The following is a 25864-nucleotide window of genomic DNA, read 5'->3' on the forward strand; positions in this document are numbered from 1 at the left end:
ATTAAGGCAAAACATGATCTTAGAATGTTGGTTTAAAAACAGTTAGAAATCTCACTAGTTCCTACATCATTCACAATGTTGACCCCTTTGTTCAGAACTTCGGTAGTGTTGTATCGTCCAAACCTGTCATGGAAGGGACGGACAAGTAACGTTTTTCAAACTACATCTGAAACTCACACGACAGATTATTATCACTTTTTAAACAATATTATGTTCAATATTCCATAATATTACATTTAGTAGGAATGGGATTGTCACCTATCAGAAGTAGTTCTTCAGGGACAAATCTGGCCATCGATCTCAACGAAGCTGTTTTCGATTAGAAATGAGTTCATTCCTGTTTAACCATGATGAGCTAAGCTTGTATATTGGATCCTTATCACAGTTTATCAAAACATTAAAAAAGTTTTAACTGATTTTTTTAAATGGTTTATATATAGTATGTTTTCATAAAAGTTTGTGGTTATCACATTTAAATATAAGAACTGTTATATATCTATTTTCTGTATCTGCATCGCAGGTTTTTTTTAAAATCACCAGAATGGCGGAGACCAGTGTTGCAGAGGTGATGCCTGCAGGGTTCTTTAACCGTAATTTGTGCTTTCTCGATGAAGTGGATAATGCGCAGGTAGATTATAAAGCAAACGCGATATCAAGTTGATGGCAGAGGTATTTGAAGTTTATAAAGACCATAAACGATATTACTATTTTAGACATCAAACCTTGAAACAAAACTTTTTTATAAGTTTAAGTGATTTCCTTTTATCGTTGAGAATTATGAATAAAAATCTTAATTAAGTATCAAAGCATTTAAGAATATTTTTTTTCGATAACTGAATCGTTTGAGGGTCAGATCCCTTGAAACAGTATATGGGTAGCCAGAATTTATAAAAGAAATTCCTTCATAGATCAGGTGTCTTCATTGGCACAGTGATCTACACTAGCAAATTTATCTCGGAAACATTGAATACTTATTTAAATGACTCATCCATGTTTTTATTTTTTAAGATATCCTACATGAAAGGCGAACAGGGAGTGGAACTTCGAACAGCGCCTGACTGTATGAAACCTGTCATTAGGAACATTGAGGCTATTCTGACTTTTATACAGCCTTTATACAAGCGTCGTGGTTTATTTATGATGGAACAGGTAAGTCTCAGTACAGACTAAATTTAAGCTTTTAACCGAGCCTCTGTAAATCAATCAATTTTATCTTATAATCAATCTGTTCTCCTGTAAATTAGCCATGTGCCATTTTTTCATATTGTCACGTGTAATATACCCTTGAACGTTTTTCATTGGCTGCCGCAGCCATTGCATATTATAATGTAAATGTCACGTCCTTTTTTTAAACAAGATGGAACAAAATTGTTGCCTCCGTTTAGAAACCTGTCAAACTGATCCAAGGCTAGCAAAGCGAAATCTTCAATGTTTAATAATCTGCCACATCAAATGAAATTGTATTTGAGATCCGATATATATATATATCAGTTCCTACTAATCTAGTACTTTAGTTTAATGGATAGTCTAAGCTGTAATCAGGTATCATAGATAAAGTTTTGATTTTTTTTAATAGATCAAACTCATAATCGCCAATATCTCCACAAGACTTCCTTATCATTTTGATTCAATTTCTCGGTGTGGTATATCATTTTGTTGATACAAATGTAAATATTCAATGTGTATTATTTCTAGATTCATAATGAGTTTCCTGAAAACATCAACACACTTGCGAATCTTATAGAAATGAAGACAAATTTAAACATGGACATCAAAATACAAGAAGAGAAGCTCAAAACTTTACGATCAAAAGATTGCAACAGACTAGAAGAAGCCAGATGTCGTTTGGAAATCGGTTATGTTCTTATGACTGATTTACATATAGAGGCCCAGAAATCAGTGGAAGAAAAACTCATGGATGTTCATAAACATCTAGAATTGAAATCACAAATGGTGACCGGGAACCGGAGGATTATCTTTAAACATGCCTTTCAACAATGGGATGATGCCACAACGAAAATCAAACATCTCCTGACGGAAACGTGTTTACATGGTACTAAATTGGAACAGAACGAAGCTATCACATATTTTAAGCTCGGGATGGACCTGTTGGAGCCTGGAACTGAAAAGGAACTTTGGAGACACCAATTAGCTAGAACACACAGTCGTTTAGGAACGGCTGATAGGAATGTATCCAAGACGACAGAGAGGAAACATCATATGTGCTGTGCACTCAAGAACTTCCTTGAGTGCATTTCAGAAATATCAAAGGTCAATCAGAAAAATGACCCCTTGAAAGTTTACATAGCACGATCATACGCGTATGTGGGTCATTTAATTGCCACAAGACATAAGGAGATCAAAGGGCAACAAGAACCAATCCCTAGCTTCATTGAACAGAATGACGATTTTCGTTGTCTTTGGAATAACCCAATGAAAGCTTTCGAAATGGCCTACGAAAGTTTCAATCGCGACAGAGTCGTTCACAACAGACATGGATTGACATTGACAGATAGGCGTGCAACAAAAGACAAAAAAGAAAACTATGAAAAAAATGTCGATCAGGCTATCAAACATTTTAACGAATCCTTGAAGATTGAAAAAATGCACAATTGGTTTGCCTACTCTCTGTTAGCTCATGCCTACCTAGAGAAATATAGGGTTAAGAAACAACGGTTCCTGGAAGAAACCTCGCGTCAAAATAAAAAGGAACCAGAAAAAGGCGATCTTGATGACGCTATTAAAAACGGCGAGTTGTGTCTACAGCAACGCGTTACATCGCGCACGCTGTTGGACATCATTGAAGCTTTTTACTTGAAAGGCATGAAACCAAAGCAGGGGAAAGATGGCTTAGATATCATAGTAGACGAGTCTTGCATAACAGTTGCCTACGAGTATATTCAGAGAGCCTTTAATCATCATGACTGCAAAGAACATGAGAAATTAAAAGTTTTCTCCGGGAAGTGTCTCTTTCATAAAGGAGACAAAACAAATGGAATAGAGGCAATGCTGGACATTCTCACAAAACCACGAAATAGCGTCACCGAGCCTCACTATTTCAAAGAACTCATGATAATGATGCTCAACGAATTCAGGGTTTGGAAAGACAACAAAAGAAACGAAGTGAAGATTAGGCAACGGCGACAGAAATTGCGGAAAATATGGTGTGTTCTTAGCAGCGGGAAAGTAACATACACCAATCGATTGAGACACCCACTTATTGGCATTGTGAATATGTACCCTCATGAACTCATATTTATGATAAGGGAGGTATTCAGCTTTAAAAAAAGGAGCCCGAAAGATCAAGAGTTAGTCAATGAATGCTTGAATGCCTTGGAAAACCACCATGGAAAAGATGTCAATCGGCGGCTAAAAGAGTTACTTGCAGAACGGCCTGAAGAATCTGACGAAATAGATAATCACAAAGCAGAGACATCTGATCCATATCAATGTTGCATCTGCTATAGTAGAGAGGACGCAATATGGACAAAAACGTTCATTGAGGACAGAAAACTCCATTTGAACGGAAAACTTTGTTCAAGAGGTAAATCTCTATTCCTTATTTCGATATTAATGTATAAAAAAAATGTTGTAAAGTAACTTTATCCCTGCAAACACCATAATTTCCGAAATGTATGATAACAAGATCTTATCACCTGTAAGAAATAAAGATTGATTAGGTTCAAACAACAGATTCATATTTTATAAGCTTAACATAGGAATCTTACAAGTAGCTATTCACACATTTGTAGCACAAACGATTTTTTTTTTATGTTTTAATTTCTAATCTATTGACATTTGTTCAAAGCCTAGTTAACGCAGTCACATAATGGTTTACTCTATTAACATTTATTGACTCCTCGATATGACCTATCAGTACGCATATTATCTTGTTTCAGTTGATCAGTTGGAAAAAGGGGAAAACATGAAGTACCTGTTTATCATATCTGATAGCTTTAACAACGACGAGGATTGCATGGCTATGTTGAGTGCTGTGAAAGGCAAATACAAGACGAGCAACAGACTGATACCAGTTCTTATAAATAATTTTTCATCACTTCCGCTGTTACTTGAAGATGTACATCCGGTCGATTGCACCGGATTGAGAAACTCGGCGTATAAGAATTTGGAAGCAGCTCTTATCCAGCAAGTAAATGATAATAATGTTCAAACGGCTAAGGTCACTCCTAATCCTACGGTTATAGATGTTCCGCGAGCTGAACTCACTCCCGATCCGATGGTTATAGACGTTCCAGGAGCTGAAGTCACTCCTGATCCGACGGTAAAAAACGTTCCTGGGGCTGAAGAGGGTACAGCCAGTAGCGACTCGGAAAGTATTGAAGTCGAGGAATCTGAGTCAAAAGCCCTCAAACGGAGAAAGAAAGACGACCAGACTGAGGAGCAAGCTCCAAATGAAGAACCATCGATGGAGGCCCAGGAACAAGCAGAAAGCGAGATAGCAACGAATGGAACGGAAAGCAAACCATCGATGTGGGAACTTGTACAATCAGAAAATAATGAATTGGACTCTGGATTCGACAGTCAAAATGCCTAGAGGTAACAAAACGTAGAGTTTTCAGGAAAGTCACGTTACTTGCAAGCAAATGGTACGTAGTAAATGCTTAATGTATAACACTCTTCCGAGATATTTGATCTCCGGACAGTAATTCTAAACGAAAGATTCAACCCACAGTAAGACCCGCGCGTGCTTCCATCAGGACCAACAAGAGCGATCGATAAAGATGAAAGCTTGTTTCCAAATATTTGTAAAATAAATAAAGTTCATAATTGTATTTAAACGTGGTGAGAGGAAGCTCAATTACCACATGGAGGTTTAAAAAGGCTTGGTAAAGCTGAGATGTATATAAATACATGTTTTCGTTTTAGGACAAAACGACAAATACTTCTCCATATACAGCTCGATTCCACAGTATATAAACTTTCCAGAAACTTCAAAAGTAGCTTCATCTGTGGTGTGTTATACTGCATAGTGTAATAAAAAATGGTCGATTTGGATTTTCCTCGATTTAAATGTCACTAGAGGTTGAAATTGGTAGACTTAGTGTCCATTGATACAATGGCTGCTTACAGGAATAATTCAGGTAACGAGCTTTTTTGTTTTCTCTGTTGTTTGTTGTAAGGCGATATTTCAATCTTATACAACAATTTGTTAAATACGATGACTTTAATTATATATAAAACTATCGCATTAAACATAAGGGAGAGTTGATATTCTTTCTGGGAACACATGAGTAGATCCCTCATAGAAACAAGTCGATGTCCATACTGGGAACATACGAGTAGATCCCTCATAGAAACAAGTCGATGTCCATACTGGGAACATATGAGTAGATCCCTCATAGAAACAAGTCGATGTCCATACTGGGAACATATGAGTAGATCCCTCATAGAAACAAGTCGATGTCCATACTGGGAACATATGAGTAGATCCCTCATAGAAACAAGTCGATGTTCATCGCCCAGTCAATTATAAACGTTACTAAAAAATGGCAAAGCTCAAACTAATTGCAAATTGCATTAGTTTTTTAATGTGCATTGTAACTGGTACAATTCTGCAAAAAGTTGGAAAAGAAATAGTTTATGTACTTAATACTTTGTCTATTAAAATTTTACCATGTGTGAAACGATATAGCATGTCTAGAAGAGCTTTTGTCATTATCTTCGAATCATTTACATGTTGCAGTAAGTGATCATTGGTATGCTGTTAAACCTGTTTTGTGTGGCTTTTTATTGTAATTTACTGAAAACGAATCCCGCTGGCTTTCTAGCTATTCCTAAGATGTCTATTTGAAGATAAATTAATACTTCAATACTTTCTTCTGCAAACAAACCTGTCATTTGCAGTGACAAGATTTATTTTATCAACACATCCTTATTTTGATGCTAACCAACCGGTGATCTTGTTCCAAGTGCAGTAGCCAGTGGGAAGAAATCTATTGCAGTCAGTCTTGCAAATTTATCGTCATTGTGATTTTTATCATCAGATGTCTTGTCAAATAAAGTTGTAGTTAAACAGGACTCAGCCAATTTTGTTCCTTTGCAAATAAAGAAATAATGAAAGTTATGTTATCCAAAACTTTATTTTACAGCTGAAAGATTACTTTTTCAATATCTTTGGGAGAAGGAAACATGGACAAAAATTTATATTTTCATGCAAGCGCAAGGAAACCCTAAGCAGATACTGTGAAATCATTTATTTCCTTAGATTATTAATTTTTGTTCATGTCGTGAGTATACATACTCTTGGTGTCAACAAAATCAAGTCCACAAAATGAAAATATTAGTGTTAGCAGATTAATTGAAGTATAATCATACAGGAATCAAGTGGCCAATAGATAGCATGTTTTGGAAAAACCACAAAAACCACGAAAATTGGGTCGCACAAAAATATCTGATTTTACAGCATTTCCAATATGCAGTATCCCAACATAATGTATGGTTGGTAATATTTGCAGGATATTTAATTTCAAGATATTCATGGCAATAAAGATAGTGCCTAATCAAATACCCAGTGAACATTTCTACAGCAATGAATATTTCAGACATCTGTTATGCCTGTATATATGGACATCAGTTCAAAGATTATGTGCGATAGTGACATTCTTTGTACTAAGTCAAAAAAGAAGAAAAAAACATCATTATCATCAACAATTTACTTTTTATTATCAAGTGCATCACATAGAGTTTCTCTATATATATATTCCAAAAGAGGTATTAATTTAACAAACAATCGACAAATCTTATCTGAAAATGGAATCAAGGTAAAGTTTTAGAGACAAGTACAACATAAAAATATTTCATAATCAAATGATGAAAATATTTGTTTCTTTGCTTTAAATAACACATGATAGATTCATTCGATTTTTTTTTTATTTGTAAACTTTAATATACCAAATATACAAGTACAAATATCAAATTTTGAAATTTCCATTTACTCCAAGTTACAAGTGATTGATATTGAGATTCCAAATTTGTACACTTTGAAAGGAAAAAAAAAGAAAAAAACTCTGAATTGGAAAATATCTATCATTTCAAACTTCCCAAGCTGTCAAAGTCACAAGTATACAATTTCAAAAACTGTTCAAATACAAAAATCAATATTGAAAGTCCTAACTCTGTTTTGTCTGTCAGTGGTCCCCCTCTTTAGCTTTAGAATTGTTCTCTTCTTTCTGCACTGGCATTTCCAAAGATGCCCAGCTACAACTCTCAGCCTTTCGTAAATTAATCTCCACTTTTGTTCCTAGCAATTTGACATCACTCTTTGAAGGATCTATCACCTGTAGGAAAAAAATATTGAATATTTGTTTAATGTCTAAAATATCTGTATTTATTTACTGTCTTTGCCAGTACCTTGTTTTTAATACCTTTTTACCCTAACACCTGCAGAGGATCACATATATTTCTAACTGAATCCAGTAAATGCCCGTGAGATGAACAACTGATACATGTAAATCATCATTGTAGGATGAATTCGCAAAAGTTTATGCAATCTTTGACCTTTCAACCGTGACCAATGATAACCATAATTTTGAATGGGATGAGAGACACCGCACAACAGAAACAGATTACAGAAAATTCAACTTGATACCTTGTGCACATCTGTAAATGCACCAATGGTAGAAAACCTTATTCCTGTATCAATATCCTAATTTTCACCATCTTTAAAATTAGCAGAGTGCAACATTTCCAAATCTGATTACTGTGGCTGCATTTTAGTAATTTTACAACTTACAAACCGTGAAGCAGCTCAGATTAGAAAGATAGTGATACTCATGATCTCTACAGAAATGCCAAAAGACAGACAAAACATTGAAACACCTTCAAAGCATTCTGGTTCACACACTGTTAATATTCATACTTTTCATGCAGAAAGTATTGCACTGAAATATGATTGCTAAAAGTGTTGCACTGAAATATGATTGCTGAAAGTATTGAACTGAAATATGATTGCTGAAAGTATTGAACTGAAATATGAAAGCAATGCACTGAAATATGATTGTTGGGAATATTGCACTAAAATATGATTGCATTAATTTTTTCTGCTAGATATTGTTAAAAAATTTGAATTTTTACTGATGCACAAATTCATAAATGTGCTAATTTGCAAAAAAGTGACACTGCACTAGAATTTGATTGATATAAAACAAATTTAGAGCACTTAAATTCAAGGCTTCACAGCTCCTCCTTTGTTGATAGCCATAAATATTTACCTCTCTTAATTCTATCTGTTTTTCAAAAATGCTTTTTCCTCCATCAAATGTAATGTGGATACTACATGAGACTTGATTAGCTTCAATGAGACATTTATCAGGCATGGCAACTTTTGCGAACACTGATAGAGTGACTGTGGAGGGTGTCTGGTGCCAATCTGTCCGACATCCGACTTTCTGTTTGTCTGACTGTAATACAGATTTTAGTATTAGAGTTATTCATAATGTTTTCATGATTCCAAGATTACAAAACCAGTCATGTAAAAGTGATGGGATCACACAGCTTTCTCATGTGCTCAAATCATATTACAACCAATATGTAGAATTTACAACTCACCAAAAGTGTACAAGTCTTGTAGGATATCAATTAACATGTTCTCAGATAAAAAAGAAAATCTTCACACTTTACATCATTAAGCCCACAACAATTGTTTTATGTGGTCACACAATGTTGAGACTGATTTTATAGGTTGTGCTGGAGTTATCTATGATAGCATTAAAAATCTTGTAGCTTTATCATAATAATCATTTTTTGCCTTGTTTAGCCAAATTCTAAACTTATCTTTTTTTAATTGTAAGAAGACAAATCTTTTGGAACATTTTCTTTGAATTGGTAAAATCCATAGTATATAAGTTCTTATAACAAAACTAAAGGAGATTTTATTGCGACATTTCAATGACTATACAGCCACCTTCATCAATCAAATGACCAGTGTGAAGTGTACTAGCGATATATGTAGTGTACCAGATCTCATCACACTAGTTTTTACCTAAGTGTACATCGGATTATAGTACAGCTGCAAAAACTGATTAATATCATCCCATCTTGTACATTTTATATGCTGGTGCTAGTCCAATAATGTAGTCATCGAAACGTCAACCTTAAATCTTCTACCGGTTGTGTTGTAAGAAATTCTATTCTACGGCAAATCCTTATATTTATGATATATCATTTTGAAAATATTTTTGTGAGATCCAACCCAGTTGGAGGTGGTGAGACACGGTATCAAAATCATTGATCATAATTAGAATCATTAATAACACAATGACAGGAGTCAACTAACCTCTGGTTTGATCCACAAATGAGTTCCTGTCTCGCATCCTTCCTGGTCTAAAAAAGTGTCAAAATCTGATGTTTTCCTCTGGCAACATGACCAATACTTCATCCTTCATTCAAATAAAAGACAACACCTGTAACTTATAGATATTCAAGGAAAAACAAATATTTCCTGTTTCTTAAGTGACCATAACTTCTTTCTGTCTACATGTTTTTGGCATTTTTCCCAGATACACTGTTAAAATCATAAACCCGCTTATATATAACCTTCATAACAATTCTTATAAACAAGTACATTGAGTATTTCTGAAGCAAAACAAGTCCCCTACCTCCCCCTAAAAGCTATATTACAATGTAATGATTGATAACTTTTCTAAAGAAAGTAACAGTGACATTGACCTTGACCAAACAACCCTGAAACTTGTCAAAAACAACTTGATGCTTTGAAAGTGTGTGGGGTTTGATGAGAATCCTTCAAGAAATTAAGCACTGGAACACTGACAACGATTTTCTAATAATTCTATTTCAAGACATTGTCTCATTGTACATGTTTTTACAGGTGGTGGCTTCCTCACTAAATAACATACCTCCCGATCCAGCCCCTTTGCATGTAATCCTAAACAACTAGACTTTAAAGCCCTGCCCAAGGTCCCAACCACTACAACACAGCATGGTTAAATTCTTAGATTCCTGAGAAATAAAAACTGCCCTGATTAGAAAGTGTTGAACCTTGTACCTCCCATCTTCATATGAGGTTACAAAGTTCGATACTCTACCAATAAATTACAATCCCTTGGCATTATGCTATAAGATATCACACTTAAACATCATGGGTGTCATTGATTATCAGCTGGTGATCTTTAGGAAATGCCACCATATAGAGAATTGCTACCCTAAATCACAACAAGAATATAATTTCTTTGTTCTGAAGTAGAGAAGTTCACATCAGGCTCTTCAAAACAAAATATGCTAAAGTCACTGAGCAGATGAAATGCCAAAATATCTCAGATTTAATAAATGAATAAAAATTTTCAGTCAATCATGATTTACTACATCAACAAGCAAATTCATGGAATTTATATCCCCCGCTTTCCAAACATATTGTAAGTAAATATTCTAGAGGTTAGGAGTAAACATGTCATAATGTTATGTAGAATGATATATTCTCTTGAGCTATGATGTATTGCTTTAAAGCCAGATAAAGGTGTAAAGGATTATAGAGTAGATGACACTGATAGTCAAACCCAGTCTTGATGAGCCCAAGATGCATCTGCTGATTAAGTTTCACCCAAATTGGATGATATTTGGGGAAGTTAGAATATGGAAACAAAGGTGTGACAGACATACAGACCGACGGACGGACGGACAAACCCAAATCAATATCCCCCTAATAAATGAAATCAATGAAATGGAATTAAAATAATATTACTGGTCCACAAATGGTATAAAACGTTCATTTTGATCATCACTTCAAGGAGCATCCTTCTCACCTTTGCCTCAATTTCAAATAACAATGATGACATAATTATTGTAGCATTGACTCTTGAACTTATGACCTGAAAACAATTCCTCATGAAGTGTTTTCTCCCTGGTTTAGTACACAGATTTATTAGAAATGTTGATGTTGCTCAGTGTGTAACATACCCTTCATGGAATACAGGTTCCCCAGGATGATATTGGCATTTTCCTTTATTACTATCTTCACCGTTGTAACACTGGAAATCAAAATTTGAAGATTATGATCCAACAATTCATTGTAAATGTGAGTTGTACACTACAGAGATATAGTGACACTTGTTTCGAGGATTAGGCTAAAGTATTTAGTACCATACATATATATAGTACAAATTATTATGAAGATCTTGAACCATTTTTATTCTTAATACTATTTTCATAGTTTTCGCTAGCTGTACATAAAATTTAAACATGGAATTCGGGCAATCTGATTAAAATACAGATCTTGATTACTTCATTTGATTGGAAATTTGGGAAGGCAGAATTGTCATGAAAACTCCTATGTAATTTATACTTGTCAATATTATCTTCTAGACACATGACATTCACATGTACATAAATGTATACCTTGTACATTATGATACCTGCTAACCTGATATACAGGAAGTTTGACCAAAAACTTTCTTTCTGATTTTTGAACAAAGTAATTACTGATGAATTAAAGACTGGATCTTGATATGATGTTTACATTGTGTTGAAATATATCAATTGTGTGAAGCAATACATCTATGATACTTACACCTTTACAAGCATTTCGTTTACAAGATGTTCCTATTTTCACTTCCTCCGATTTCCCATCAGTGTCTGAAATAAATGAAAGGCTGGATAAAGAGTTTTCCTCAAAACATTAGAGTCTTACAATGTAGAGAGGATATCTTTAATATTTTTTAAAAACCTTCAAGCTCATGGCCTAGAATTATTGATAAGCACTTGTACACAGTTAGTGTTGCAATACAAATTTGGAACTTGTTGTGTGCGAATTTCAGGTTTTACTTCCTAAATTCAGACCAACATCAATAACAATACCTTTCATTGGGTAATATTAATCAGTCTCCAAATGGAAAATTATTTTGAATACTATTGATACTATCAAGATTCACATTAAAATCACAGTCCTGTATATATTCACCTGCATTTAGCTGCATCAGGCTTAGTTCTTTGAGTTTCTTATCCAGTGCCGTTCGAAGAGATGCTCCTATAACTTGTTTGAGTTTCTGTTTAGGTTCATTTGAGGATGGTCTATCATTTGGATCCTTTGGTTTCAATGGTTGAGGAGGTGGCTTACATACTATCACCTTCATCAAATAATGCAATAAAACTGACAAGGGAGACAACACATGTTAAAAATTTAACACAGGAAACATGGATAAATGTCTTCAGTATCTAATTATGTACATTGTATTATATAATCAGGTTTAGTGAGTAGTTTAAATACATACAAAAATATCAAAAGGTAATAAAAACAAAAACAAAAAATCACTGACACCTGCCTAGGAATTCAGTTAAATACAAATAAAAGCAGACTATTGGACATTACTAATATGTACCTCATTGTTAGCTTTCGGTGGTTTTTCTGCCTCTGGAGGTTTCACTTCGTTATGTTTCCCCATTGTACAACCCTGCAGTTAATCAAAAGTGATAAAGAAAAAAATATGTATTTAATGGAAAAAATGTTATATGACATTATCGATGATCACAAGACAAAGAAATAGACATATAAAAACAAATACATGTAATATTACTGGTATATTGTAACTTCAAGACATATTTGTTCGCTGCAAGCTGGCATGATGCCAGTTGAAAAGACATATTTTGTTTTTTGTTATTTTCATATAGAATATTTTTTCGCTGTCATTATGTATACTTTATGTATAAGTTTCATGTCTGTTTTATGAAGTTTAAAGAAGAAAAAAAAATTCTCTATGGTTCTGAAAAAGAATAACACCCATATTTATGCAAAAATGTATTTGATACAATGATATGGTATTGCCATATTCAATCCAGTGTAAAATATACCTACAACATTTATTATAATCACTTTATTAAAATCATTTCAATGGCTCAAGCTTATTTCATTGATAAATCACAAGCAATTCTTTGAAAAATAAATGCTTATCCTAACACAATGTACTTGTGAATCATAAGGATATATTCTGAATTGGTGCAAACTAAAAAAATTCACATACAGGAATGCTGAGAAATTCTGAGAAATCGGTGCTACGTTTCTTACAGCAGGACCAACCCTTCAAGGCATCATGGAATATAGGTCCTCCTGGATGGAACTGGCAGACTCCTGTAATACAATCAATAAAGCATTGTAATCTAGCAACCAAGTGTAAAAGTTACTTAGTAGCTGAACTCAATAATTTGGCCAAACAAAAAAAAGTTTCCTGTTTCAAGTAACCCAAACTATCTACTCTATTATTTTGAGCATACATATACCAAAAGTATTTAAGACAATTTATACATTATCAGGGCTCTCGATCTGCCAGATTTGGGGCCGATATTCGGCCCCGTTCCCAATGCAAAATAGTATCTTTTTTTCCCAATTTAGACCCCAAGTTTTCCCAATTCTAAGGAAAACACCATTAATCTTCCCAATAAAGGGCCCCGGGCCCCAGTCCCAAAATGGGGTATGAGAGCCGTGATTATAGTCAATGGAGAACAAAGTCAGTGATAAAAATTGTCATTATCAAGTTCGATAACCCATGCAATTATTTACATTGTCACAATGGCTTTCGGATCATATAAAAAGATGACGCCTTTTTTGCTGCAATTTTTCAATGAGATTTTCGTTTTTTTAATCGTTATTTCAAAATGACTCTTTATTTGATTAAACGGATTACTCAAAGCAGTAAATATCCCTCAAAAGGAGTACTACTCATAATAAGAGGTTATGTCCAACCCGATAAAACAATATTAACTCATAAACTCTGTCTGCAGGTAAATCTGATCATTTGCTAAAGATCTTGAACACATAATAAAAATAGCACAATTCTTATTCACTGATTTGATATACACAGGATAATATATATCTCAGTCCATCATGTTGGTTACAGATTACACTTCGCATCTTGAGTTTCACTCAATTTCACACCAACCAATATCCGATATATATAAATTACCATCATCGTTCGCCTGAAGGTCAAATCGTTTCCCACATCCCTTGTTGTAGCAAAAAACCAAGCCGTCTACTGCCATGTTTACTCCACATGTATTTTTTAGGAAATTTCCAGAAACTATTTCTGACAGTACCACTGTTTTTATCTCCAACATAGAAGAGGGCGAAATACACGGAAGTTTATATCGCATATGTAAAAATAGACTTAAAGTCGGTAGAAATATCCGGAACTCTTATGAATTAAAATTAATATTGTAGTTGTTGTCTCTTTATGCATGCTGTCAGATGTAGTCAGAAGTATCCGTGTTTCTTTACACAGCCTTCAAATGTATTTTTAAAGAACCCTTTATAGAAAACCCCTTTATAGAAAACTTTTCACCAAAATATTTTACAACACTTGATATATACATCTAGATTAAAAAATGTGTTCGTGTATCATATCGTTTTCATTCAGTTTTCTAACAAAATCCATTTAAACTATTGCTTGAAACATGTCACGGGGTCAATTTTCTGTAACTTATTTACATAGGCTTTCAAAGTGTGGTTAATAAGCGGTAGGGGTCAAGGATTTGACGTTAGATGTGTAATCAGGTTTTATATGAAAAAAAACCCTGCTAACACTGAAGAGATAACGGAGGAGTTAAACGAGAGAAAGCGAAGAGTAAACAATATTGTTTTATTCGGCATTCCTGAACAACAACACGAAAATGTAGGAGAAAGAAAGAAGCTTGATACGAAACACGCAAAAGAAATTATTGGGGCTTGTTGCTACTTTCCTGATGGAATGTTTAAAAAGGTGATCAGGATTGGGAACAGACCAGAGGGAGAAGAGCTGCGGAATAGGCCTATCGTGATATCGCTTGATGATATGGAAAACAAACGGAAGATATTAGGGAGTAAAAGAAAATTAAAAGACCATCCCGATTTCTCTAAGATCCGAATAAGAAATGATCTTACTGTTGTCCAGAGAACAAGAGAGAAGGAACTAAGAGCAGAAGCCATCGAGAAAGAAAGCGAAGAAACAGAAGACTTTGTTTACCGGGTCCGTGGGCCTCCATGGAAACGGAGAGTAGTCAAGCTACAGACAATCAATATTTAACAATCGGGAATAGGATGAATGCATTGATTATTTTTGTAGGGATCACAGGATTTGTGTGAGTTGGACTAATGAAGATCGAGTTATGTTTAAATCGAAAAACTGACCAATTCTAAAACTATAATGTAGATATGGATATAGAGGCATTGAAATGCTACATCATAGACTTGGGAAATGTTCCCGTTTTAAATATGACTGACCGAAATGTTTTTGTCGTGTGAGTTAAAATGTCGCAATCCACAGGTCTGTTGCTTGATATAGATGTAAAACGTGAATATTATGACTTAGTTTTAAAAACGAAATTATAGCAAAATCATCACTTGCTACATATTCATTTTGAAGTGTACACGTCTTTGCTAAATCGCAAATCGTAATTTCCTGTTGAAAACGTTTACCGAATCCAACTCGCCCGTCACGTTACTTTGCTAATCACGTGACTACATTGTTCTACATCACGTGAGTTTTCGTGGCGCTTAGTTACGAAGTTTTGCTGAACAGAGAAACATGCGGTTTTTTGTTACTCGAAATGGATAGACAACAATATTTACTAGAAGTTCCCAGTATCTTGTCCTTTTCGGACGGTAAGTGGCGAATTATCATTTTAACAATATGTAAGATCGGAAATAAGATATAAGATAGGATGAGCTGTCATATTAAGCTATTCAGCACTGCATTTGGAAGTGGAATATGACATTAGCAATGAAACTAAATGAGAACATTAGTAACAGCGTCAGAACGCTGTTAAATGTCATCACCTGGTTGAGTGTACATCTATACATGTAGGCCAATATTATTGTTTTTGTTAAAGCCGAACGTACCTTAAAGTTTTGTGAATCGATAAACACTGCATACACCAACTTCGATATATTCTGCAATCTTTACTCTTGTTGGAATCATTTTCAACAATATTTGTTCGTCTGAACACCGTCCTCTCATATATCAGTATTGGTTTTATATTCAGCTGTGAACACATCGTAATTGATTGTTACTTAATTCCTACACCTCCCCATAGCCTTTATTCTTATACAAGTCCAGGCTATTGAAAATTGCAGAATCTGCCATCAAATCTAAGTGAAGCCATCAAATTAAAATGGTTCACAAATCCAGAACCTGTGTGTTTAGAAAAAAAAACCCCCCCCCCCCCCCCCCACACACACACACACTTTTTTTTTTTTTTAATTTTAAATCAACATCTTGTTTTATATACATTTTTTACACATTGGTTCCTTCAATTTTTATAATATGTTATTTTTCTTGTATCTCTAAAACTCCTAAAACCACGCCCTTGTGATTCACAGTATTCACTCATCGATAAACTCATCTGAAAAAGAAATTATTTCAGCAATATTTATATCTTTGTATTCTATTACATTTTTCTGTTTCCAGATACTGTGAAGATTGTGAGAAATGAAATTGGTTACACACAGGTAAATACAAGTACTGTATTACTTTTTCAAGTTGTCATTTTTTTTATATCTCTATAATAATGGTCATTATATTTGCTATACTTTCATTCTGTATGCCTCAAGTTTCATCTTCTGATAAGTCTTTTCTTTTTAAATTGTAGTCTAACATCCCTACCCCAGAATTCAAGATGGATTTAAGGAAAATCTGTGGCAAACTCAACGAATGTTGTAAGTTATTAAAACAAGTTCTTAGTTTAATTAATGTACATGAACAAATGTATTCTCAATCTTCTGAACTCAAAAAAGGAAATGTCATGCTGGTCAGAGAATACTGATACACTAGTTTAAATATTGCTGAATGTAATGAAACAGTAAATTATACGTAAACATATGCTTTTCAATCAGTGCACGGGAAATTTAGATAACTATATTGTTAATCCATTAAATATTACTAAAGAAAACAATATGGAGTTTTGGATTTAGGATTTTGACGATTTTTTTACTTTTTTTTTAAAAAATTAAATTCGTTATTTTCTCCTGAATCTTTTCTCATTTACTTTGTGTAGTAAATATTTTTTATATTTCGTGTTTCAATATGAACTGTATCAATGTTTTATTTTATCTGTGTAGTGTATGGTGATTACAGAAGAGAAATTGATATTTTCAAGGTAAGACAGTTTTGTATATCAATACTACCTTGCCACTACTATTAAGTACTGGTTGATATAAAGTACGTCTTGAAAGCTAAAATAGGCCCCGTCATGCAACAACTAATCATAAAAAGATAAATGATCAAAGAAATTTACATTGTAGCCAGGAACACAGAAACCTGGGAATAATTTACTTTGTGTATATGGGTCTATCTTATTTGGTACATTGTAAAGTCTATCGTTAGTTTGCTTTTATTTCAATATTTTCCCACTCTTCGTGGGGTATATGAATATATCGTTTTTCTTAGGGTGGTTGCATGACACAGTGGTAATGCATTCACATTTCACGTAGGCATTCAGGGTTCAATTCCTGGAATGGATGTGAAAATATTTGTACATTGTAAAGTCTATCGTTAGTTTGCTTTTATTTCAATATTTCCCCACTCTTCTTGACTACCACCATATGTGCATGCTTGACAAGTTATTTTATTTTGTTCTAGACTAACGCGCAAATTGACATTGAAATAGCAACATTATTGGAGGCAGAGAAGGAGGTTAAACAGTCTAGGCGAAGTAAGTTTAGATTTTATCAAAAAAAATACCTATATCTGATCTCATTTTCAATCTCAAGTAACTTTGAAAATATATTTAGCCCCTATGGGTTGACTTCTATTGATTTCTGACGCATATCTTCTGAACTAAGTTGAGCACAAGGGCCACATTACCTAAAATGTCAGAAATAAGCTAAATGAAAATTTAGCTTTGTACTTAAAATTCAAAAGCCACAAATTACATGGAAATGCAATTGGTTCTTATGAACCACATACTCATTTTCTCCTTTTTCATATATTTGGAGGTTTTGTTGTTCATAAAAGTTTATTTTGTCATTCATTCATTTTTAGATCTTAGAAGAGAAGTACAAATTATTTGCCCAGTAAGTACATAATTATATTATCCCTCAACTCTCAAAATGAAATTAATTGTGAAATACCAGATACAAAATAAAAATTGAAGAATACAAAATTAAGTCTCTTTGAAGATATGATTTTCTAGTACAGAGAACAAGGAAGATATGTTTCTCTCCCAATAACGGTACCATAATAGAACTGAGGACACAAAGAAGCTAATTGATTTATTTTTCTGTTTTGATTTTTATCTTTTAATTTCATTTCTAGTCAAATGGCCCCACCAAGGAAGAAGAACTTGAATTGAAGGAGTTGAAAAAAATATCTGATCTAAAGATGTATGGTAAGGTTACTGTATTGGAAAACAAACAATATCATGATGAAGCACATTTGTTAGTGTTGAATTCAAATTCTGAATTGCAAGTGTTCTTTAAAGATTAATTTAAAAAAAAATAATGAAATTGTATTGAAATGAAATGATATGTTGAATGTTTTTTCTTTGAAATATGATCTCTTCATGTTTTGTTTATGATTTTTTTTCTCTCTTTTTATCCAGAATTAGAGGATTTTAAGCGGGATTTTGATACTAAGGTAACATCTAATAACTGACATTTATCCGTAGAATTTAATGTGCATGCGCAACAAAAAATGAGACTATTCATGAATATTCAGAAAAATAAATAATATACCTTGGAAATTTGTATTTCTAATATTGATGTATAGTTAATACATCATCTTATTATGATGACAGTATAATTCAGAACTTTTATTGAATATTAAGAAAAATAAACAATACATCCTGGAAATTTGTTGAGAGAATTTGTGTTCCTTATATTGATGTATAGTTAATACATTATCTTATTACGATCATATCACAATTCAGAATTTTCATTTTCAGCCATTCGTTGCTATCGAAATGACAGATTGGAGTCTTGCGAAGATTGAAGATGGTATCCGAAATAGACAACTTGGTAAGTTTTTGTCTTCGGTCTCTTATCCACTCTATAAATGAGTTGTGGGGTTAGCTCCCCTGGTGAATATTTACTATATCTAGCTTCACCCCATCAAATAATTCCCAATATCACTTCTCAGTTTAAATTTAGAGCCAAAAGCAAAAGTAGAAAAAGGTAGCACATGTTGCCCTATGCATTTCTTTTTGGTAAGTTTTCTCTTTTTCATAAAATACTATTTTTTCTTTAAAGTCAGTACTGATGTCAACTGCCAATTTTAATCATGGATTCTTAATCCTTTCCAGCTCTCCAGACTGTTCAGAAGGAAATCTGTGAGGCAAGTATATTGTTTAAAAGTAGCACAAAGAGAAAATGTACACCTTGCTATCCTATCTGTATGATGAAAATTATTTTTTTATTTGGTTATCTAGGTACGTACTTACTACTAAATATTTATTGAACGCTGGTTCAATTTGTGCATTCATAAGTACATGCAAAGCCTTTTTATCACCCTTGTAATGTTTAAAGCTTTAATGGCTGAGTCTCCAACACAATTATCATGAAGTAAATTGTTTATATTGTGTGTTATTGTATTTGCAGGCTTCTGTATTCCAAGTTGCAGGAAATGATATGAAAGTCACAGGTACTGCTTTATTTGTATTAAAAGTCTTTGTATTGATAGATATTTTATATCCATCAGAATCAGTAAAATTTTCATAAATTTAAAAAATGTATAGAGCTCTCTTATTATTTTAAGACAAAACAATTATTGATATATGAAAATAAGTTTAGTTTGTTTACTTGTAGTGCCAGAGAAAACTGCTACACTGACAAAAGTGTTAAAGGCCTCAAAAATTGATCCATCTAAAAAGCTCCATAAGACAAATACTAAAAAATCAAAACATCGGATCAAGTTCGGCAAGGAAAAGTCCAGGCGTGTATCTAAGACTTCCATGGACAAACTTGTTTCCAAGATAATCTGTGACAAGTCGAAGGGAATATCAACCAGCAGCAATGAAAAAAACACAGAAGGATACGAGTGCTATACTAAAGAGAGAAAGAATATAGAAATGTTCAATATACGACTTCAAGAATTTCTTGACATTCATAAAAACACTCAAAAGTTTGTTAAAGTCTCTTCCAAGTCAAGGAAGAAACATCGATCAAACAAAATGGTAAAAATCAATAACAGGACCCAATCCAGTGTCAAACCCAATGTAAAAACAAACAACAATTATGTGAATATGGTTGAAATGGAACTGCCACACAAATCCCTTCATGACGGAAACCACAATGAAGTTAATGTGAAGAATAATATGACTGATGTTGCCGACAATGAATGTCAAAAGGAAACAAAGCTGCTGGAAGTGGAGGAAGAAAGTGAAAGGATCCCCAGCCGTCTGTCAATAGAGCAGGTTCAGGCTTACGTAGATTCCTGTGATCACGAACGAGCAGAAAGTAAGTCACATATGTTACAAGGCACAGATGTTATGTTCCGTTTACTTCACTGATCTCCCCATTCTTTTTTTCCATACTTTTATATATGTAAACCTAGATTTGCCTCAATGATAAGACCGTTCTCTTTAATCATCTTGTTGATCAGCTTTAGAAATTATTTCTCCTATTACATTTCACCATTAAGGGTTAAAAAGTTATGATATCATCTCCAAAATATCATCTGAAATGAAAACGACATTTAAATGAACAATTATTGATAATAGATATTTTCTTCCTTAGAGCCAAGACTGGAAAAACTGAAGAAGAAAACTAGAAACAGAATCTGGAAGTTACTAGAGTTTCCCTCTAGACAGAAAGGCACAGATTGCGAGTTAACCTTGGATTTTAGAATGCAGCTGCAGTGTGAAGAAAGAAATGATGCTGTTATTCTCAAAGAGCTGAGGCAACATCCACTTAGTCAAGACAAAAGCGAGGTTGATACCGCAATTGAGTCAATGTTGGAGATTCTGAGTCAAGACAGAAATGAAGCAGATGCTGCCAGGTTGATGATGGTGAGACCACAGAGTCAAGACGAAAATGACATTAATGATGCAATTGAGGCAATGGTGGAGATTCTGAGTCAGAGCAGGAGTGATGAAAATTCTGCTACTGAGTCGATGATGCAGCCTCTGAATCAGGGTGGAAGTGATGTAGATGCTGCCCTAGAACCGATGATGCGGCCACAGATTCAGGAGGGAAACAACGTTGATGCTGATCTTGAATCAATAGTGCAAGTTCTGAGTCACAACGGAAGTGACAAACATTCTGTCACAGAACCGATGGTGCAATCACTAAGTCAGAATAGAAGTGACATACATACTGCTATCGAGTCAAGGATGGAGCTGCTGAGTCATTACGGAAGTGAAGATTCTGCGACAGAGTCAATGATGCAGCCACAGGACGGAAGTGACATATATGCTTTCTTGGAGCTGATGGTGCATCCAAAAAGTGGGGATGGAAATGATGTAAATGCTGCCCTTGAGCCGATGGTGCAGCTTCTGAATCAGAGTGGAAGTGAAGTAGATTCTGACAGAGAATCAATGGAGCAGTCACCGAGTGAAAATGAGAATGATGGAGAGGAATTAGTGGTCCCGCCATTACCCACACTTGATCCCATGCCTGTATATACTGACAGTAAGTTATTGAATATTCTGTCCAATGATGAGAAATAAAACTTACTGTAATTTGGGGGGAAAAAAAAGAAAAATCATGCATGAACTCGATTAGTATATTTCTTCAATCATAGTGATTTCTTGTTAGGGCTCGACAATATCATTTGAAAGAAATCAAAATAAATGACCACTTTTAAATGTAATTTCTTTGTTTTCAGATTTCCAATTCAGTTGTGTATTGACTCGACTATTTGCTGCAGGTATGTCAATTTTGACAAGATACCCACTTTGGATTAGTGTTAATGAACTTACTGTGTTCTTGAACAACGTTTTACTCCTTTTCATCTTTTTGTGTTTAGGTCGTATTTGAGTTTTGACTACAGCAAAACTAGGATAATTAATTGTACAGGAACAAACTAGCATATTTTACAGACTTCTCTCATTTAGAAATATGATAGCAAAAATCAAGTTTGGAAATTATTAAAGGGAGTAGAGGAGGAATGGGGTGTTTAATTTTCTAAGATAAATGAAAAATATTATTACTGACAAACCAATATCTTAATGAAAATAAGTTAAACTAATGTATTATTGGATACATGTCCTTTAAAGTGTGATTCGTATTTTAATGATTTTTAATTACAGGGATGACGTTGATGAGGACTTTGAACAAGATTATGTAATCTCTTTCACCACTATGTCAGTAAAAGAATAATTTATACTAAAGAGCTGAGGAAGATCCTATCAACCTGCCAGACAGAAGAAAGCATTGACACTTAATGGATTGCATTACTGCCTATCATTTCACTTCAACAGAAATTTCACTGCTCAAGATACCATTGAATGGTTACAGCAACCAGAATCTGAAGTTAATCTTTTAACTTGAAAATTTGTTTCATTCCCAAATGAAGAATATCATATTAAGGATGTATTGTCGCGACAATATCTGGTAAATTTCAAAATTCAAAATATTTTGTTGATATTTAGAATTGAAGCACATGTATTCATGATATTTTTATCGGTTTGCATCATCCTACGTTTGATATCAGTTTATTGTTATTTAGATGTTTAATGGGTATTCCATTAGCAGTCAGTAACTGACAGTTGATCTTTGTCAGTATCAATTTATCAGTATTAATCCATAGTATTTTTATGACATGTATATCTCTTTACAGAAATATAAATTAAAAATAGTGATTATTTTTATATTTTTTTAAGCATTATATATATATATTTCCAATATAAAAAAGTATTTGTGAGACATTAGCTAGCACATAGATTTTACAAGTACAATTTGCAAATATTTACATTTTACAACAGAGCTCTGTGCAATGTATACAAATTCATCAACTGCAACTTCTTTCACCCTTTGGTGTTGATAAACATTTTATTCATAATAATGTCAAGCTTTGTATAATTAACGCTGACTGACAATGATATAACAGTAATATAACAGAGTCAAGGTCAGCCGGACCTGGTCAGTCGTGTACCTGTTGAGCTCTGCAAAATTTATAGAATTTTGCCATTTTCCAACACGAGCAGCTAGCTAAGATTTAGCATGTGATACAAGGATATACTTACGCTTTACACCCTGTGTGATTTCACGGAAAAAGTTTTGTTGAAATGTGTGTTTTCATACAAAATGCTTAGAACAATGGACTGACCAAGGTGTGCGACAACTGTTAACCAGTGCCCAGTATTATACATATACGTGTACGTTTACCTATACAGGTAACTTCTATTGTGTTGGACCGTGTTTGGACTGTTTGCGCTGCTACTGTCTTTGAATGGACTTTATTTGTACGTAATTATGCCGGGATCGGGACGGAGAATAAGTACGGGAAGGTCTACTACATCTACTAGAAGTTCATCAAGCAAACCAATGGATACGTCTGCCGAATCATCAGCGAAAGACCGAATCGAAGCTTTGTTCGATATGGTGTCTGTCCTATTGACCAAGTCAGATATGGAACAGATTATGGATAAGAAATTAGAAAGACTTAGAGAAGACATCAGAGAGGAAAATAGAATTATTGTTGATCAGTGGGAGGGTCGAATTTTTTATTTGGAGAAGGAAAACGACGTTTTAAGAGATAAAGTCAAGCAGCTTGAGATACACGTGATTGAGACGGAGAGAGTTAACTCAAGTCTTCATAATCAGATAAACGATTTGGAACAGCAAGGAAGAAAGAATTTTATCCGGATAGTGGGACTGGAAGACAACAACGAGAAAGAGACAGTGGAGGAATGTGTGCAGAAGGTTGTGTCGTTCGTCCGTGATAGTGTGAAGGTGAACTTACAGCCCGCTGATATTGATATTGCCCATAGGTTAGGACGGTTTATTAGGGGCAGACCACGGACGATCATATGTAAATTTACACATAGAAGGAAGAAGACAGAGATTCTGAGCAACAGAAGAAACCTCAAGGGAAAGAAGCTGATAGTGTTTGAGGACTTAACTCAGCGGAACCAGGACACACTGAAAGAGGCTTATAAACTTAAAAGTGTTAAGCATTCGTACAGCATGGACGGAAAGTTATTTGTTATTTTGAATAATGATCAAAAGCGCAGACTGTGGAACGATACTGAGCTTACGGACGAGTTCTTGGCAGATGATGACAACTTCAAAGTCGGGAAATATGACCGTTAGGTTATGATCGGTAAGTGACTTTTCTCTGGTTTACCGATCAGACTAGCACATTATATATACTAAGTGTTTGTGTGTTTAGCTATTTATTTTAAATGTGTCTGTGAGTTCTTTTCTATATGGAAGGTATGCAGTGGACAAGTTCGTGCTTATGCTCTGGTAAGTAACAATGATATCCTATCTATGGCAATATCTTCCAATATTTATGTAATTGTTCATTGTGATGAGCATTTATTTTTAGTTCTCTACAATATTGTGTAGAATCAAAAATGATCTTTAACGATTAGGTGTCCTGAGAGACCTTTACTGTTTGTATCCAGATATCCGGAATTATCTTTCCATATCTGGTTTTAAAAGTAGTATACTACTTCCGGTGTAAATGTATTCCGGCGCATGATACACATGCTGCAGCTATTCCTTATATCTAAGAAAAGGGGCGCTTGGTTACAGTTGGTATGATTGTTTGACCATATTAATATGTTTTTACATCTTTTTCTTATCAAAATTTATCTCTCTCCCTCTCTTTCTTTCTTTCTTCACTCAATGTCTGGGTTAGAACTTGCATTATGTTGGCTTAAATTGGTTATTACATTCGCACTTCTCAGCAGTATATAGTAAGGTAATGGACGGTATATCGTTACTTTCGGTAAATTGTCAGGGTTTCGGGGATAACAATAAAAGAAAAGATGTTTTTTCATACTTGAAATCAAAAAAATATTCAATCTACCGTCTGCAAGACACGCACTTCTCAGAAGAAAATCAAACTTTTGTTAGAAATCAGTGGGGTTTTGAATGTTTTTTTTAGCTCTTTCAGGTCCAGTTCAAGAGGGGTAGCTATTTTATTTAATAACAATTTTGAATATAAGGTTAAGAGGGAAAAGAAGGACCAATCGGGAAATTTTTTAGCATTAGATTTGAGGTTTTTTAATGTAAAACCAATTTTCATGATGTAATACTTACCATAACTTTAGTATGCAAATACAGTACCTACACCCATCTTTGTATCCCAACAACAAAATATTCAAAAGAAAAACAATCCCGCCCTCCCTACGATCCATGAGCCATCACGGCAGGAACTTCCTCTAATAACCTTTATGGCGTAAATCCCACAGAGGCTTCGAATGAATAAGCTTCCTTGCCGACACACCAATCACAGAAGATCATCCAACGTGACTGGTAGACGGCAGAAGAGGAAGCCCTGATTGATTGCTCAATGCAATCTGACACCTCTTGAGAAAAGCCTGCCTTGGCGTGGCTTCCTGAGATAGCCTCAACGCGTGAAGGTGGAGGATCTCTGGTCAAGAGTGTGTCGTTCTGGGCCAAGGCTGGCGAAGGAGATTCGGTCTGACGGGGAGAGCCAAGGGCTCCTCCACCAGAAACGACAAGAGCTCCTGAAACCAAGCTTGCCTCGGCCACAGAGGGGCTCTCAGAAGTAAGGAGCAGTGATGCTCCCAGAACTTCTGTAGAACCCTGCCCACCAGGTTGAAGGGAGGGAATGCATATGCATACGTCCCTTCCTATTCCAGAGAAAGGGCGTCCACAGCCCACGCCTTACGGTCTGGGACCAGGGAGACGAAGGTTAGCAGCTGGTTGTTCAGGGAAGTGGCAAACAGGTCTATAATAGGTCTGTCCCACGCCTGACAATTCCCCTTGAAAATCAAGGGACACAGCTGCCATTCC

At 34.5% G+C, this 25864-nt stretch overlaps 2 protein-coding genes across 2 annotated transcripts; one reads left to right on the forward strand and one right to left on the reverse strand.

Moving 5' to 3' along the window:
• Nucleotides 1–541: 541 nt before the first annotated feature.
• LOC132564603 (uncharacterized) lies at nucleotides 542–4555 on the forward strand. The gene is made up of 4 exons (XM_060229251.1): nucleotides 542–628; nucleotides 1009–1149; nucleotides 1696–3544; nucleotides 3900–4555. Exons 1-4 carry the CDS (start codon nucleotides 542–544, stop codon nucleotides 4553–4555), a joined length of 2733 nt encoding a protein of 910 aa, XP_060085234.1.
• A 2157-nt stretch (nucleotides 4556–6712) lies between these two features.
• Nucleotides 6713–14029, reverse strand: LOC132564604 (cysteine and histidine-rich domain-containing protein 1-like). The gene is made up of 9 exons (XM_060229252.1): nucleotides 13929–14029; nucleotides 12990–13096; nucleotides 12351–12422; nucleotides 11933–12098; nucleotides 11543–11607; nucleotides 10933–11003; nucleotides 9296–9398; nucleotides 8232–8420; nucleotides 6713–7298 (listed from the first exon to the last, which is right to left on the reverse strand). The coding sequence occupies exons 1-9, from the start codon at nucleotides 14002–14004 to the stop codon at nucleotides 7149–7151; spliced, it is 999 nt and encodes a 332-aa protein (XP_060085235.1). The 5' UTR covers nucleotides 14005–14029; the 3' UTR covers nucleotides 6713–7148.
• Nucleotides 14030–25864: the final 11835 nt, after the last annotated feature.

This window comes from Ylistrum balloti, unplaced genomic scaffold (assembly GCF_031769215.1).
Source record: "Ylistrum balloti isolate Yb309-2 unplaced genomic scaffold, AGI_CSIRO_Ybal_v1 Utg372384, whole genome shotgun sequence".
Classification (NCBI taxonomy): Eukaryota; Metazoa; Mollusca; class Bivalvia; order Pectinida; family Pectinidae; genus Ylistrum; species Ylistrum balloti.

Excerpts from the sequence above, each read along its gene's own strand:
- LOC132564603 (XM_060229251.1), top strand. The coding sequence starts at position 542 with ATGGCGGAGACCAGTGTTGCAGAGGTGATGCCTGCAGGGTTCTTTAAC. Across the intron at positions 1,150-1,695 it reads GTTTATTTATGATGGAACAG|ATTCATAATGAGTTTCCTGA; the intron begins GTAAGTCTCAGT and ends TATTATTTCTAG. Across the intron at positions 3,545-3,899 it reads CGGAAAACTTTGTTCAAGAG|TTGATCAGTTGGAAAAAGGG; the intron begins GTAAATCTCTAT and ends ATCTTGTTTCAG.
- LOC132564604 (XM_060229252.1), bottom strand. The coding sequence starts at position 14,004 with ATGGCAGTAGACGGCTTGGTTTTTTGCTACAACAAGGGATGTGGGAAA. Across the intron at positions 12,099-12,350 it reads CACCGAAAGCTAACAATGAG|GTGATAGTATGTAAGCCACC; the intron begins GTACATATTAGT and ends TATTTGATGAAG. Across the intron at positions 11,608-11,932 it reads CCTGATGCAGCTAAATGCAG|ACACTGATGGGAAATCGGAG; the intron begins GTGAATATATAC and ends CATTTATTTCAG.